This window comes from Salvelinus alpinus, chromosome 1, assembly GCF_045679555.1.
Source record: "Salvelinus alpinus chromosome 1, SLU_Salpinus.1, whole genome shotgun sequence".
NCBI classification, from domain to species: Eukaryota; Metazoa; Chordata; class Actinopteri; order Salmoniformes; family Salmonidae; genus Salvelinus; species Salvelinus alpinus.
The window spans coordinates 70,644,885-70,657,592 of record NC_092086.1 but is presented as its reverse complement, the minus strand read 5'-3'; the positions used below and the strand labels follow the sequence as shown (position 1 = coordinate 70,657,592).

The following is a 12,708-nucleotide window of genomic DNA, read 5'->3' as shown; positions in this document are numbered from 1 at the left end:
ATCTGATGTGCAAAAAGGCCCTTCCCTTGTAGTTTGGAATTCAGTTCATTCACGAGGGCCATGATGTCCACAGCGAAGAAAATAAAAATCAGGCAACCATTCTTTATCTTGCAGATGAGGGAAATCCACATATTTTAATTTCATTTGCAAAAACTCAGCAATCTCCGACTTCAGGTCCCACACCCTTTTAAGCATCTTCCTCAAACTCAGTCATCTCATGTTTGTGTGATAGGGGAGATCTGCATGACCAGAGTCTGTCTCTTCCAACAGTGAGACAAACTGCCTGTGGTTTAACGATTTTGCTCATGAAGTTGAACACTTTAGTGACTGTATCCACAACATGGCTCATTTTCAGAACACATTTACAGAACACCTCCTGATATATAATGCAACGCAGGAAAATAATGTTCTGATCTGGGTTCAGCTCAGCTACTTGATTTTGGATTCTTTTCAAAAGGCCAATGTTTTTTCCTGTCAAGTTTGGGCACCGATCAGTGGTCACACTAGATAACTTCTCAAAACTCAGTCCCAGCTTTGCCACACACTTATTAACCTCCTCCAATAAATATTTCCCTGTGGTTGTGCTCTTCATTGACTACACTGAAGCAAGCTCTTCTGCCATTTCAAAGTCTGGGGTTATGCCTCGTAAGAATATCAACAACTGTGCCGTGTCACGTGCATCACTGCTCTCATCCAGGGCCAAGGAGAAATAGGTGAAATCCTTTACCTTGTCTTTCAACTGTTGTTCCATATTCTCTGCGATGTCCTCAATACGCCGTGTCACTGTTCGTCTTGCCAGGGAACATTTTCAAACAGCTCTTTCTTGTCGGGGCAAAGTATTGCTGCAGAGTCAATTAAACATTCTTTAATGAATTCGCCCTCAGCGAATGGCTTGCTATGTTTAGCAATTTTGTGGGACAGTACATACTGTTGCTGGCTCTCGCAATTCCGTCGTTTGCTTAATGCCGTTTCGTGAAAAGTCCTTGCTGCTTTTGCAACTGAGAAAGCAACTCTTTCGATGCTCTTGCCCTCTGCTCAGAAGACATATTCCTATATTTCTCTGCATGCTTCGTCTGGAAGTGTCGGGACAAGTTGTAGTCTTTCAAGATTGCGACGCTCTCCACACTAAGCACACAGCTTTCCCTGATACCTCAATAAAGAAAGCATTTCGCTACACTCGCATTAACATCTGCTAATCATGTGTATGTGACAAATAAGATTTGAGAAATATTTCGATGTCCACTCTTGCTGGACCACCCTACATTCACTGTCTACTTTCCATTTCTTTGAAAAAATATTTTTTTTCGAAATTTCTAGCTAGCTACTATTTGTAACTGTAACTGTAACTGTGACGTGGTCAACCTGTCAGTCACTGTCTGTCCTTGTGTAGTTGTTATTTATACGTGCCTTCAAAATAAATGTCCCACAAGCGGTGGTAGTTAAATCATTACACAAAGGCGAGTATTCGTTGGGCTTTTCATTTGAATAACAAATACGTTTTTCCAAACTTTACTATCGCAAATTCTTTATGTGATCTGAGCATGATTCCGAGAGCCATACTGAATCAGGTCACGGGCCACATACGCCCCCGGGTTGGCCTTTGCCCAGGCCTGCTCTAGCCAGTCACTTTTGCTGATGTGTGTTTGTGTAGCCAGTCACTTTTGCTGATGTGTGTGTGTGTGTGTGTGTGTGTGTGTGTGTGTGTGTGTGTGTGTGTGTGTGTGTGTGTGTGTGTGTGTGTGTGTGTGTGTGTGTGTGTGTGTGTGTGTGGTAGCGGTATCTATCCTACTCTTTTCCTTTCGGCAGGGTTAATACCTGCCAGTCACCCGAACAAAAAGCTTTCTTTACCCCTCTCTAACAATACCGCTACAAACTCTATGCAAAGAAGATGTGTCGTGCTGCATGAGGCAAATGGTGGTCACACCAGATACTGACTATTTCATGCCCCTACTTTTTTTTTTTTAAAGGTATCTGTGACCAACAGATGCATATCTGTATTACCAGTCATGTGAAATCCATCGATTAAGGCCTAATTTATTCATTTCAATTGACTGATTTCTTTATATTAACTGTAACTTAGTCAAATCTATGAAGTTGTTGCATGTTGCGTTTATATTTTTGTTCAGTATAGCTTGTGTAGAATGAAGTATTTCTTGCAGTAAAATGATACACCCAATGTTATTTTTTTTTGCGGGAACATATATTTTTTTTTATAGCATCTCTCAAGCAAATTTGCGAACAGGTAGGGACGTAAAAAGTCCACTGTCCCCCCGGATCAGAAGTTAGCCTTTTGGTCAAACACGTTACAGTTTAGTTTAGCACATCCAACACTCACCTCCTCTTGCTGGGGATGACCCCCATCTCCTCGCTGTCCCCGTCGGGGGTCGCCCTCCGGGCCTGCCACCATTCATCGTCTGAGGCGTTGATGACGTGGAGGATGTCCCCGTATCTAAAGCTGAGGCCTTGGCTAGGGAGGCCACTGTCTTTGGCCTTCTCATAGTCAAACTGTGCTCTGTGATGGTAACAGAAGGAGACATACTATTATATAATTATTCTGGTAAATGCTATCTATTTGGGATGACAGTCCAAAAGAGACCCACCTGACGTAAAGGGAGCGTTTCTGATTGGTTCGGAGGGATCCGGACCCAGAGCTCATGCTGTGGTTCATCATCTGTTCCCGCAGATCATGGATTTTGGCCTCGAAGCGCCCGTACTCTGCAAGGGAAAGACAACACCCAGGAGTACAATAACGTTCCGTTTTACACTCAATGTATACTGCCCTACACTGCAATGGAAAAAAGGGGGGAATCTGTTCAGAACAGTAACCTAGGTTGGCCCTGGTCAAAAGTAGTGCACTGTGTATGGAATAGGGTGCCATTTGGGATGCATCCGTAAAGGATTATTGTGACATTTAGTGTGCATCAGTAAAAACAAAAATATATATTTGTTTATATGCTTACATTTCAATGGACAGATCCAATGTTTTCAACTGCTTTATATTGATTAATGTATGTACAGTATTACTATGTAAAAATATCCCTGATATTTTATGCAAAACAATATTGTAATGGCTGATTTTGTTCCCCGATATAAATGTCCAAAGGTTTAAAAAAATATTTGTATTTCTTAAATGTAATAAGTTGAATGAAGACGTCAATATGCCTATCATAACATTTAAATGCTTTGGTCAATATTAACGATCCTTTACTGTTGCTTAGGACATGCATTCCCAGTGATTTGCCTTGTTCGAATTTGTCTCTCGGTTTTGGATCGTTTCAAGATACTAGGTTGCAAAGGCTGGTTGTGAAGGTGGCTGTGGGACAGGACAGAGAACAGGTTCGATAATGGCAGTCCTATTGGCTCAGGGGGTAAAAATCCCCTACGTACAGATGAAGGATCAACTTATCCTAGCCGTAGTGGGAAAAATGTAGAACTGACCCAAGTACTTCCGGGTTGGAGCGAGTAGTCGCATTTCGCTTCGCTCCACAGGTAGTATTACATTTCATTTCATTACAGTACAACGGTTTGATTTGTTTGATCTTAGCAATTTTTTCTTAGCTAGCTACATAGCCGTCTTTGTATCAAAGATAATTGTGTAGTTTAGAGTAATTATCGAGGTTAGCTAGCCAGCTATTTTCGTCCTTCTAACGTAGTCAACACTGCTAGCTAGCCTACTTCACCAGCCAGCAGTACTGTATAATTTTAGTCAATAAGATTTTTTGCAACGTAAGCTTAACTTGCTGAACATTCGAGACGTGTAGTCCACTTGTCATTCCAATCTCCTTTGCATTAGCGTAGCCTCTTCTGTAGCCTGTCAACTATGTGTCTGTCTATCCCTCTTCTCTCCTCTCTGCACAGACCATACAAACGCTTCACACCGCGTGGCCGCTGCCACTCTAACCTGGTGGTCCCAGCGCGCACGACCCACGTGGAGTTCCAGGTCTCCGGCAGCCTCTGGAACTGCCGATCTGCGGCCAACAAGGCAGAGTTCATCTCAGCCTATGCTTCCCTCCAGTCCCTCGACTTCTTGGCACTGACGGAAACATGGATTACCACAGATAACACTGCTACTCCTACTGCTCTCTCCTCGTCTGCCCACGTGTTCTCGCACACCCCAAGAGCTTCTGTTCAGCGGGGTGGTGGCACTGGGATCCTCATCTCTCCCAAGTGGACATTCTCTCTTTCTCCCCTGACCCATCTGTCTATCGCCTCCTTTGAATTCCATGCTGTCACAGTTACCAGCCCTTTCAAGCTTAACATCCTTATCATTTATCGCCCTCCAGGTTCCCTTGGAGAGTTCATCAATGAGCTTGACGCCTTGATAAGTTCCTTTCCGGAGGATGGCTCACCTCTCACAGTTCTGGGTGACTTTAACCTCCCCACGTCTACCTTTGACTCATTCCTCTCTGCCTCCTTCTTTCCACTCCTCTCCTCTTTTGACCTCACCCTCTCACCTTCCCCCCCTACTCACAAGGCAGGCAATACGCTTGACCTCATCTTTACTAGATGCTGTTCTTCCACTAATCTCATTGCAACTCCCCTCCAAGTCTCCGACCACTACCTTGTATCCTTTTCCCTCTCGCTCTCATCCAACACTTCCCACACTGCCCCTACTCGGATGGTATCGCGCCGTCCCAACCTTCGCTCTCTCTCCCCCGCTACTCTCTCCTCTTCCATCCTATCATCTCTTCCCTCTGCTCAAACCTTCTCCAACCTATCTCCTGATTCTGCCTCCTCAACCCTCCTCTCCTCCCTTTCTGCATCCTTTGACTCTCTATGTCCCCTATCCTCCAGGCCGGCTCGGTTCTCCCCTCCTGCTCCGTGGCTCGACGACTCATTGCGAGCTCACAGAACAGGGCTCCGGGCAGCCAAGCGGAAATGGAGGAAAACTCGCCTCCCTGCGGACCTGGCATCCTTTCACTCCCTCCTCTCTACATTCTCCTCTTCTGTCTCTGCTGCTAAAGCCACTTTCTACCACTCTAAATTCCAAGCATCTGCCTCTAACCCTAGGAAGCTCTTTGCCACCTTCTCCTCCCTCCTGAATCCCCCCCCCCCCCCTCCTCCCTCTGCGGATGACTTCGTCAACCATTTTGGAAAGAAGGTCGACGAAATCCGATCCTCGTTTGCTAAGTCAAACGACACCGCTGGTTCTGCTCACACTGCCCTACCCTGTGCTTTGACCTCTTTCTCCCCTCTCTCTCCAGATGAAATCTTGCGTCTTGTGACGGCCGGCCGCCCAACAACCTGCCCGCTTGACCCTATCCCCTCCTCTCTTCTCCAGACCATTTCCGGAGACCTTCTCCCTTACCTCACCTCGCTCATCAACTCATCCTTGACCGCTGGCTACGTCCCTTCCGTCTTCAAGAGAGCGAGAGTTGCACCCCTTCTGAAAAAACCTACACTCGATCCCTCCGATGTCAACAACTACAGACCAGTATCCCTTCTTTCTTTTCTCTCCAAAACTCTTGAACGTGCCGTCCTTGGACAGCTCTCCTGCTATCTCTCTCAGAATGACCTTCTTGATCCAAATCAGTCAGGTTTCAAGACTAGTCATTCAACTGAGACTGCTCTTCTCTGTGTCACGGAGGCGCTCCGCACTGCTAAAGCTAACTCTCTCTCCTCTGCTCTCATCCTTCTAGACCTATCGGCTGCCTTTGATACTGTGAACCATCAGATCCTCCTCTCCACCCTCTCCGAGTTGGGCATCTCCGGCGCGGCCCACGCTTGGATTGCGTCCTACCTGACAGGTCGCTCCTACCAGGTGGCGTGGCGAGAATCTGTCTCCGCACCACGTGCTCTCACCACTGGTGTCCCCCAGGGCTCTGTTCTAGGCCCTCTCCTATTCTCGCTATACACCAAGTCACTTGGCTCTGTCATATCCTCACATGGTCTCTCCTATCATTGCTATGCAGACGACACACACAATTAATCTTCTCCTTTCCCCCTTCTGATAACCAGGTGGCGAATCGCATCTCTGCATGTCTGGCAGACATATCAGTGTGGATGACGGATCACCACCTCAAGCTGAACCTCGGCAAGACGGAGCTGCTCTTCCTCCCGGGGAAGGACTGCCCGTTCCATGATCTCGCCATCACGGTTGACAACTCCATTGTGTCCTCCTCCCAGAGTGCTAAGAACCTTGGCGTGATCCTGGACAACACCCTGTCGTTCTCAACTAACATCAAGGCGGTGACCCGTTCCTGTAGGTTCATGCTCTACAACATTCGCAGAGTACGACCCTGCCTCACACAGGAAGCGGCGCAGGTCCTAATCCAGGCACTTGTCATCTCCCGTCTGGATTACTGCAACTCGCTGTTGGCTGGGCTCCCTGCCTGTGCCATTAAACCCCTACAACTCATCCAGAACGCCGCAGCCCGTCTGGTGTTCAACCTTCCCAAGTTCTCTCACGTCACCCCGCTCCTCCGCTCTCTCCACTGGCTTCCAGTTGAAGGTCGCATCCGCTACAAGACCATGGTGCTTGCCTACGGAGCTGTGAGGGGAACGGCACCTCCGTACCTTCAGGCTCTGATCAGGCCCTACACCCAAACAAGGGCACTGCGTTCATCCACCTCTGGCCTGCTCGCCTCCCTACCTCTGAGGAAGTACAGTTCCCGCTCAGCCCAGTCAAAACTGTTCGCTGCTCTGGCAACAAACTCCCTCACGACGCCAGGTCAGCGGAGTCAATCACCACCTTCCGGAGACACCTGAAACCCCACCTCTTTAAGGAATACCTAGGATAGGATAAAGTAATCATTCTAACCCCCCCCCCCCCCCCCCCTTAAAAGAGTTAGATGCACTATTGTAAAGTGGTCGTTCCACTGGATATCATAAGGTGAATGCACCAATTTGTAAGTCGCTCTGGATAAGAGCGTCTGCTAAATGACTTAAATGTAAATGTAAGATCAGCATCTTGGGAAACTTCACCTTACACTGTCCTATTGAGTGAATGCTCTGTTTACAGCTCTGAGAGTCCCCCTGAAAATTCCCCCTCCCTCCACCACACCCTACGCAAGGTGACATTCTCGACATACTGTACAGAAAGCAGACAATGTTAGAGACAGTGTCTGAAGGGCACATGCAGTACAGAAAGCTCAGATAGTCCTCTAAAATGTTGCTCTCAGGATAGTCGAAGCCCCATGCTTCTTCCCATCCAAACCAAACATCCACAAAAACCTAAAATCTTATTTCAATCAAATTTGATGTTACATGCTTCGTAAAACAGGTGTAGACTAACAGTGAAATGCTCACTTACGGGGCCCTTTTCAACAATGCAGAGAGAAAAATATAGAAATGCTCAGAAAAGCAGTAATCGATATCTTCCAAGACAAAATGGCAAACTGTGTTTCCATTGAACTCCATGCCACTTTGCTCCATCAATTTGAAACCTGTCATGACACCACCTCTATATAAAGTTTGGGGATGATATATATACAAAAACATTGATGCCAGCGGTTTCATTTTGACCCCAAAATGCTAACATAATGCTAATACTATCTCATGAAACCTACTGTGATGACATTTGGGAGAAAGGCTCAAAGTCCCCTACCAGACCAAATAATCACAACATCTCTGAAAGGGATTGTGTAGCTTTGAAGTAACTTAAATTATTTGGATGTGAGTCAGCAGTTGGTGACCGTGGCTAGGTAAACCAGCTCAAAAAGTATCTTCTTGTCCATAGACTGATTTGAGTGTAAGGAAACTAAATATGTAATTATATGTGAGATAATCATTTGGGTGAACTATCCTTGTAATAAAACACTGCTGCAGAAGTCGTATCTGAAGCCCTGGGCAGCCATTCAGCTAATGAGGCAGAAAGACTCACTTCAGCCTAAAGCCCACAACATACCTCGGTATAGCAGTCAGCTAAAGCAGGACTGAGAGCGCATGACCCAGTCAATCAGACTAACGTTTGGACTGAGAGAGTTCATTATTCAGATTGGACAGAAAACATCTCCTGGAACAGTTCACATCAGTAAGGTTCCATACAAAATACATGGACACAAACACAACAAATCATCCAAATAGGGAATCCGCGAGTCTTAAAGCCAATTTCTTCCCGGACGCATGTAATGTGCTTCCCCCTGAGAATGCAGAGTTTTGGGGGAGAATAAGAGCAGATTCGCCCAGGCTGTGCCTTCAATGAGAGAGATGAGGGTGCGCATTACAACCAGCAGAAAGACCGTTCTCAGCATTGACATATTCAGGCATTGCAATACTCAGATGCAGAGAGAGAAAGATAGTCAGTGATCTAACTAGATGTGAGGTTCTAATACGGGTCTTGTAATGTGTCAGAGGATAATCGTGTCATCTGTAGAAAAACCTTTGAGTGTCGAAAGAGCCATTCCTTAATCTTTGTTTAGTTTGACAAAGATACCAAGTCTACCGTTTTAATTTGAGATTTGTCTAATCTTGTTTTGCGCCACTTATAATATAATAATAATAATAATTATGCCATATAGCAGATCGTTTTCTCCAAAGCAACTTACAGTCATGCATATGTTTTAAGTATGGGTGGTCCCAGGAATCAAAACCACCACCCGGGCGATAAAAGCACCATGCTCTACCAACTGAGCTGCTAAGGAGCATAATGAAAAACATCTGCAAACCTGAACAGTCATGCAGCTACAGTGCATTCAGAAAGTATTCAGACCCCTTATCATAAAATTAAATAGTTTTTTTCCTTCATCAACCTACACACAATACCCCATAATGACAGAGCAAAAACAAGTTCTGAAATATTTGCAAATGTATTAAAAAACACAAAAAAAACATAAATATAACATTTACATAAGTATTCAGACCCTTTACTCAGTACTTTGTTGAAGCACCTGTGGCATCGATTACAGCCTCGAGTCTTCTTGGGTATGACGCTACAAGCTTGGCACACCTGTATTTGGGGAGTTTCTCCCATTCTTCTCTGCAGATCCTCTCAAGCTCTGTCAGGTTGGATGGGGAGCGTCGCTGCACAGCTATTTTCAGGTCTCTCCAGAGATGTTCAATTTGGGTTCAGGTCTGGGCTCTGGCTGGGCCACTCAAGGACAGACTTGTCCCGAAGACACTCCTGCGTTGTCTTAGCTGTGTGCTTAGGATTGTTGTCCTGTTGGAGAGTGAACCTTTGCCCCAGTCTGAGGTCCTGAGTGCTCTGGAGCAGGTTTTCATCAAGGATCTCTTTGTACTTTGCTCTGTTCATCTTTCCCTTTATCCTGACTAGTCTCCCAGTCCCTGCCGCTGAAAAACATCCACACAGCATGATGCTGCCACCACCATGCTTCCCCGTAGGGATGGTGCCAGGTTTCCTCCAGATGTCATGCTTGGCATTCAGGCCAAAGAGTTCAACCTTGGTTTCATCAGACCAGAGAATCTTGTTTCTCATGGTCTGAGAGTCCTTAGGTGCCTTTTGACAAACTTCCTTGAGGTGCCTTTTGGCAAACTCATGTGCCTTACTGAGGAGTTGCTTCCGTCTGGCCACTCTACCATAAAGGCCTGATTGGTGCAGAGATGGTTGTCCTTCTGGAAGGTTCTCCCATCTCCACAGAGGAACTCTGGAGCTCTATCAGAGTGACCATCAGGTTGTTGGTCACCTCCCTGATCAAGTCCCTTTTCCACGGATTGCTCAGTTTGGCCGGGCGGCCAGATCTAGGAAGAGTCTTGGTGGTTCCAAACTTCTTCCATTTAAGAATGGTGGAGGCCACTGTGTTCTTGGGGAAATTCAATGCTGCAGAATGTTTTGGTACCCTTCCCCAGATCTGTGCCTTGACAAAATCCTGTCTCGGAGCTCTACGGACAATTCCTTTGACCTCATAGCTTGGTTTTTGCTCTGACATGCACTGTCAACTGTAGGACCTTATATCGGCAGGTGTGTGCCTTTCCAAATCATGTCCAATCAATTGAATTTACCACAGGTGGAATCCAATCAAGTTGTAGAAACATCTCAAGGATGATCAATGGAAACAGGATGCACCGGAGCTCATTTTAAGTATCATAGCAAAGGGTCTGAATACTTATGTAAATAAGGTATCTGCTTTTTTAAATTTTATACATTTGCTAACATTTTGAAAAACTTCCTTTCACTTTGTCATTATGGGGTATTGTATGTAGATCGATGAGGAAAAACATTATTTTAATCCATTTCAGAATAAGGTTGTAACGTAACAAAATGTGGAAAAAGGGAAGGGGTTTGAATACTTTCCGAATGCACTGTATTGGTTTCCTTACCCTTACGTGCAGTTTCATAGCAACATTTCTGTAATTCTGTAAAAAAAAAAAATCCATGGCATATGATGTGTTCGTATGCTATTCACAATGCAAGTGAATATCCGTGATTTTTTATTTCTTTGTGTGTTTTATGGGTAAATCATATTTTTATAACTTTATTGAGCTACACAATCAATTTTAGACACTTTGGGATAATTTGGACATGAAATTTAGCAATCAGAAAAATGTATTTTTAAAGAATGTATTAACATATATTTTTTTAAGGGAAACATTAATGGTATGTGCTACCTAAAAATGTTCCTCTGCATGTACTTGAATGTGTCATGAATCATGATGACTTTTTCTCCGTTAGCCATATGCTAAGCTTTTGCACCAATGCAATGTTGGTCTGTTATTTTTAGAAGGAATAAAACCAAACAAAAAAAAGTATAAATAAATGAATGAAGAATTAAACAGTCAATTAAATGTTGGCCTTAAATAAATAAATAAATAAAATTATATCTTCGAACAAAGGTTTAGAACATCTGGCCATTATCAAGCACAATTTAGGAAGAAGAGTGACATTTGTGGTGGGAAGAAATTGCAAAAAGGAAACAGCATTCAGTGAGAAAAGGATGTGTGGATGGATGGAATAGGATGTGTTGATGGGTGATGTGAGATCATGTCTTACACCAGGAAAAAAGCACAGTGAGCATTGGTTTAGGGCTGTGAGCTGGGGTATAGTATCAAGACCTGAAAGACAGGCTGTGACTGAATTCTCGTCTCTATATTTACTAGAGTTGGTGCATTACAAAGAAACTAACGGGGACACAACCTTTGTTTTTATACAATATATTAAATACTTTTGTTTACTTTCTGCATTTAAAAGAATCGTTAGAGCTCTAAATCCCCAAAACATGTCGCTACAACTCAACACATCATTAATGGGACAAGCCAATTTGCCTGCTCTAAACTTTGCATAAAGAACTTTATATATTATGTTTTATTATTTATAAACAGCTCAACATAAACAAAATAATACAAAAAACATGTATGATGTGAAACTATTTGTCGTGTTTTTCATTGCTGCAAAGGCAAGGGACACAAATGCCACGCAAATTCAATAATGACCCAGGACATAATATAATAATTCGGTCACAGCCATATAGGAGGGGGGTGAATGGAAATGAGGTATGCATCTGTGCATGCAGAGTGAAATACGAAATACAGTGTTCACCGCAGGCTGTGGAAGGGTAAAGTAATGGTGGAAGGAAGGATTAAAATGTTGTAAAGTGTGAATTGGGATTTGAGGATCTGTTTACACTTGCATATCCAGCGATTCATCTTGCATCTTGGTTTATTAGTTAGGCGGTTCTGAATGATCAAAAGCGGTATTTCAACTTTCAGTTAAATCTTCACTAAGTGGAGAGGTTTGATACACTGCCAAAAACGTTCAAATACACAAGCAATTACTCAACAGCAATTTATTTTATGGCACTGTACCGGTATTTCCTTTACATTTCCTGCAGTGAAGGTGACCTGCCATAATATGGAAGCAATTGCAAAGCTTGATGATTTTATTCAAGCAGTTATGTACCATCATCACAATATAGGCTAAAATGAAAGGATTGCTGTCAAATACTCCCACGTTTCTTCTTTGACCTGCTATTGCCAAAATCATATGCAAAACAGAACTGACAGTCTTTCATTTGATTGTCATCAATTATATTGGCAGACAGTTCAGTTTGCTAGTGAAGGCAACAAGTACTTATCCGATAATACATTTCTATGAGCAAATGTGAGTTAGTATTGTTATTCAGAATTACTTCAGGGGTGGGAAATATTTTTGTCTCGAGGGCCACATCAGGATTTAGAATTTCTCTATGATTTTAGACATTCAGGTGTAGACTGAAGTCGTTTATTCAAAATAATAATTGTATCATTATCGGGCACCGGATACTGCCCACCCCGATCTGCAGTATGTGTACTGTATGTGTTGGTGTGTGTGGGTGTGTGGGAGAGGGGGTGAGGTAAGATCTTGCAAGATGGGAAGATGAGGGACAAAAAGGGGGAGGAGGGGCTGTCTGATACAAGGAGTAAGCCTGTGAATGAGCAGGGGTAAGTGGACTGCCCGTGACTGGCCACACTTCAGTGATCCTCCCCCCCAAGCCCCCCGTGAGGAACGTCCATGTTCAGAGCTGCCACTGGGGCCAGATTGCTCAACTTTGACCCTGGGCGCTGATCACATGGCACAAACCTGGTGCTGGCGAAGGGGCCCGGCGCGGGGAGCACAAAGCAAGTTCTGACGGGTGAGAAAAGAGAGCAGTCGTCAGTTTGGGGAGTGATCGTCAGCAGGGAGTCCTGTGTGCCAGTCTGTTTCTGGTCAAATCTCAACCACATGATTCAAGCAGGCACTTACATCCCCAGTGTCAAAACAGTCTCAAACGTCATACCCTTTACTGTTTCTGAGGACAATCTTCGGACAAACCAATTCAGAACATAACGAATCTTCCC

General features: G+C 44.4%; 1 protein-coding gene across 31 annotated transcripts in view; it reads right to left on the bottom strand.

Moving 5' to 3' along the window:
* The window catches only part of LOC139584449 (disks large homolog 2-like), a 349,254-nt gene that overhangs the window by 21,387 nt on the left and 315,159 nt on the right, over window positions 1-12,708 (bottom strand). For 19 of the 31 annotated variants that reach the window (XR_011676778.1, XM_071416318.1, XM_071416336.1 and 16 more), the window contains 3 exons: window positions 12,452-12,496; window positions 2,601-2,715; window positions 2,336-2,512 (listed from right to left, as the gene is read on the bottom strand). Coding sequence is in view for 30 of the 31 variants with exons in the window: in XM_071416318.1 (XP_071272419.1) it covers window positions 2,336-2,512; window positions 2,601-2,715; window positions 12,452-12,496 (337 nt within the window). In the remaining variant the exon portion in view is untranslated. The remainder of the gene's footprint in view (window positions 1-2,335; window positions 2,513-2,600; window positions 2,716-12,451; window positions 12,497-12,708) is intronic. The other 12 variants (XM_071416353.1, XM_071416362.1, XM_071416409.1 and 9 more) reach the window with 1 other exon arrangement.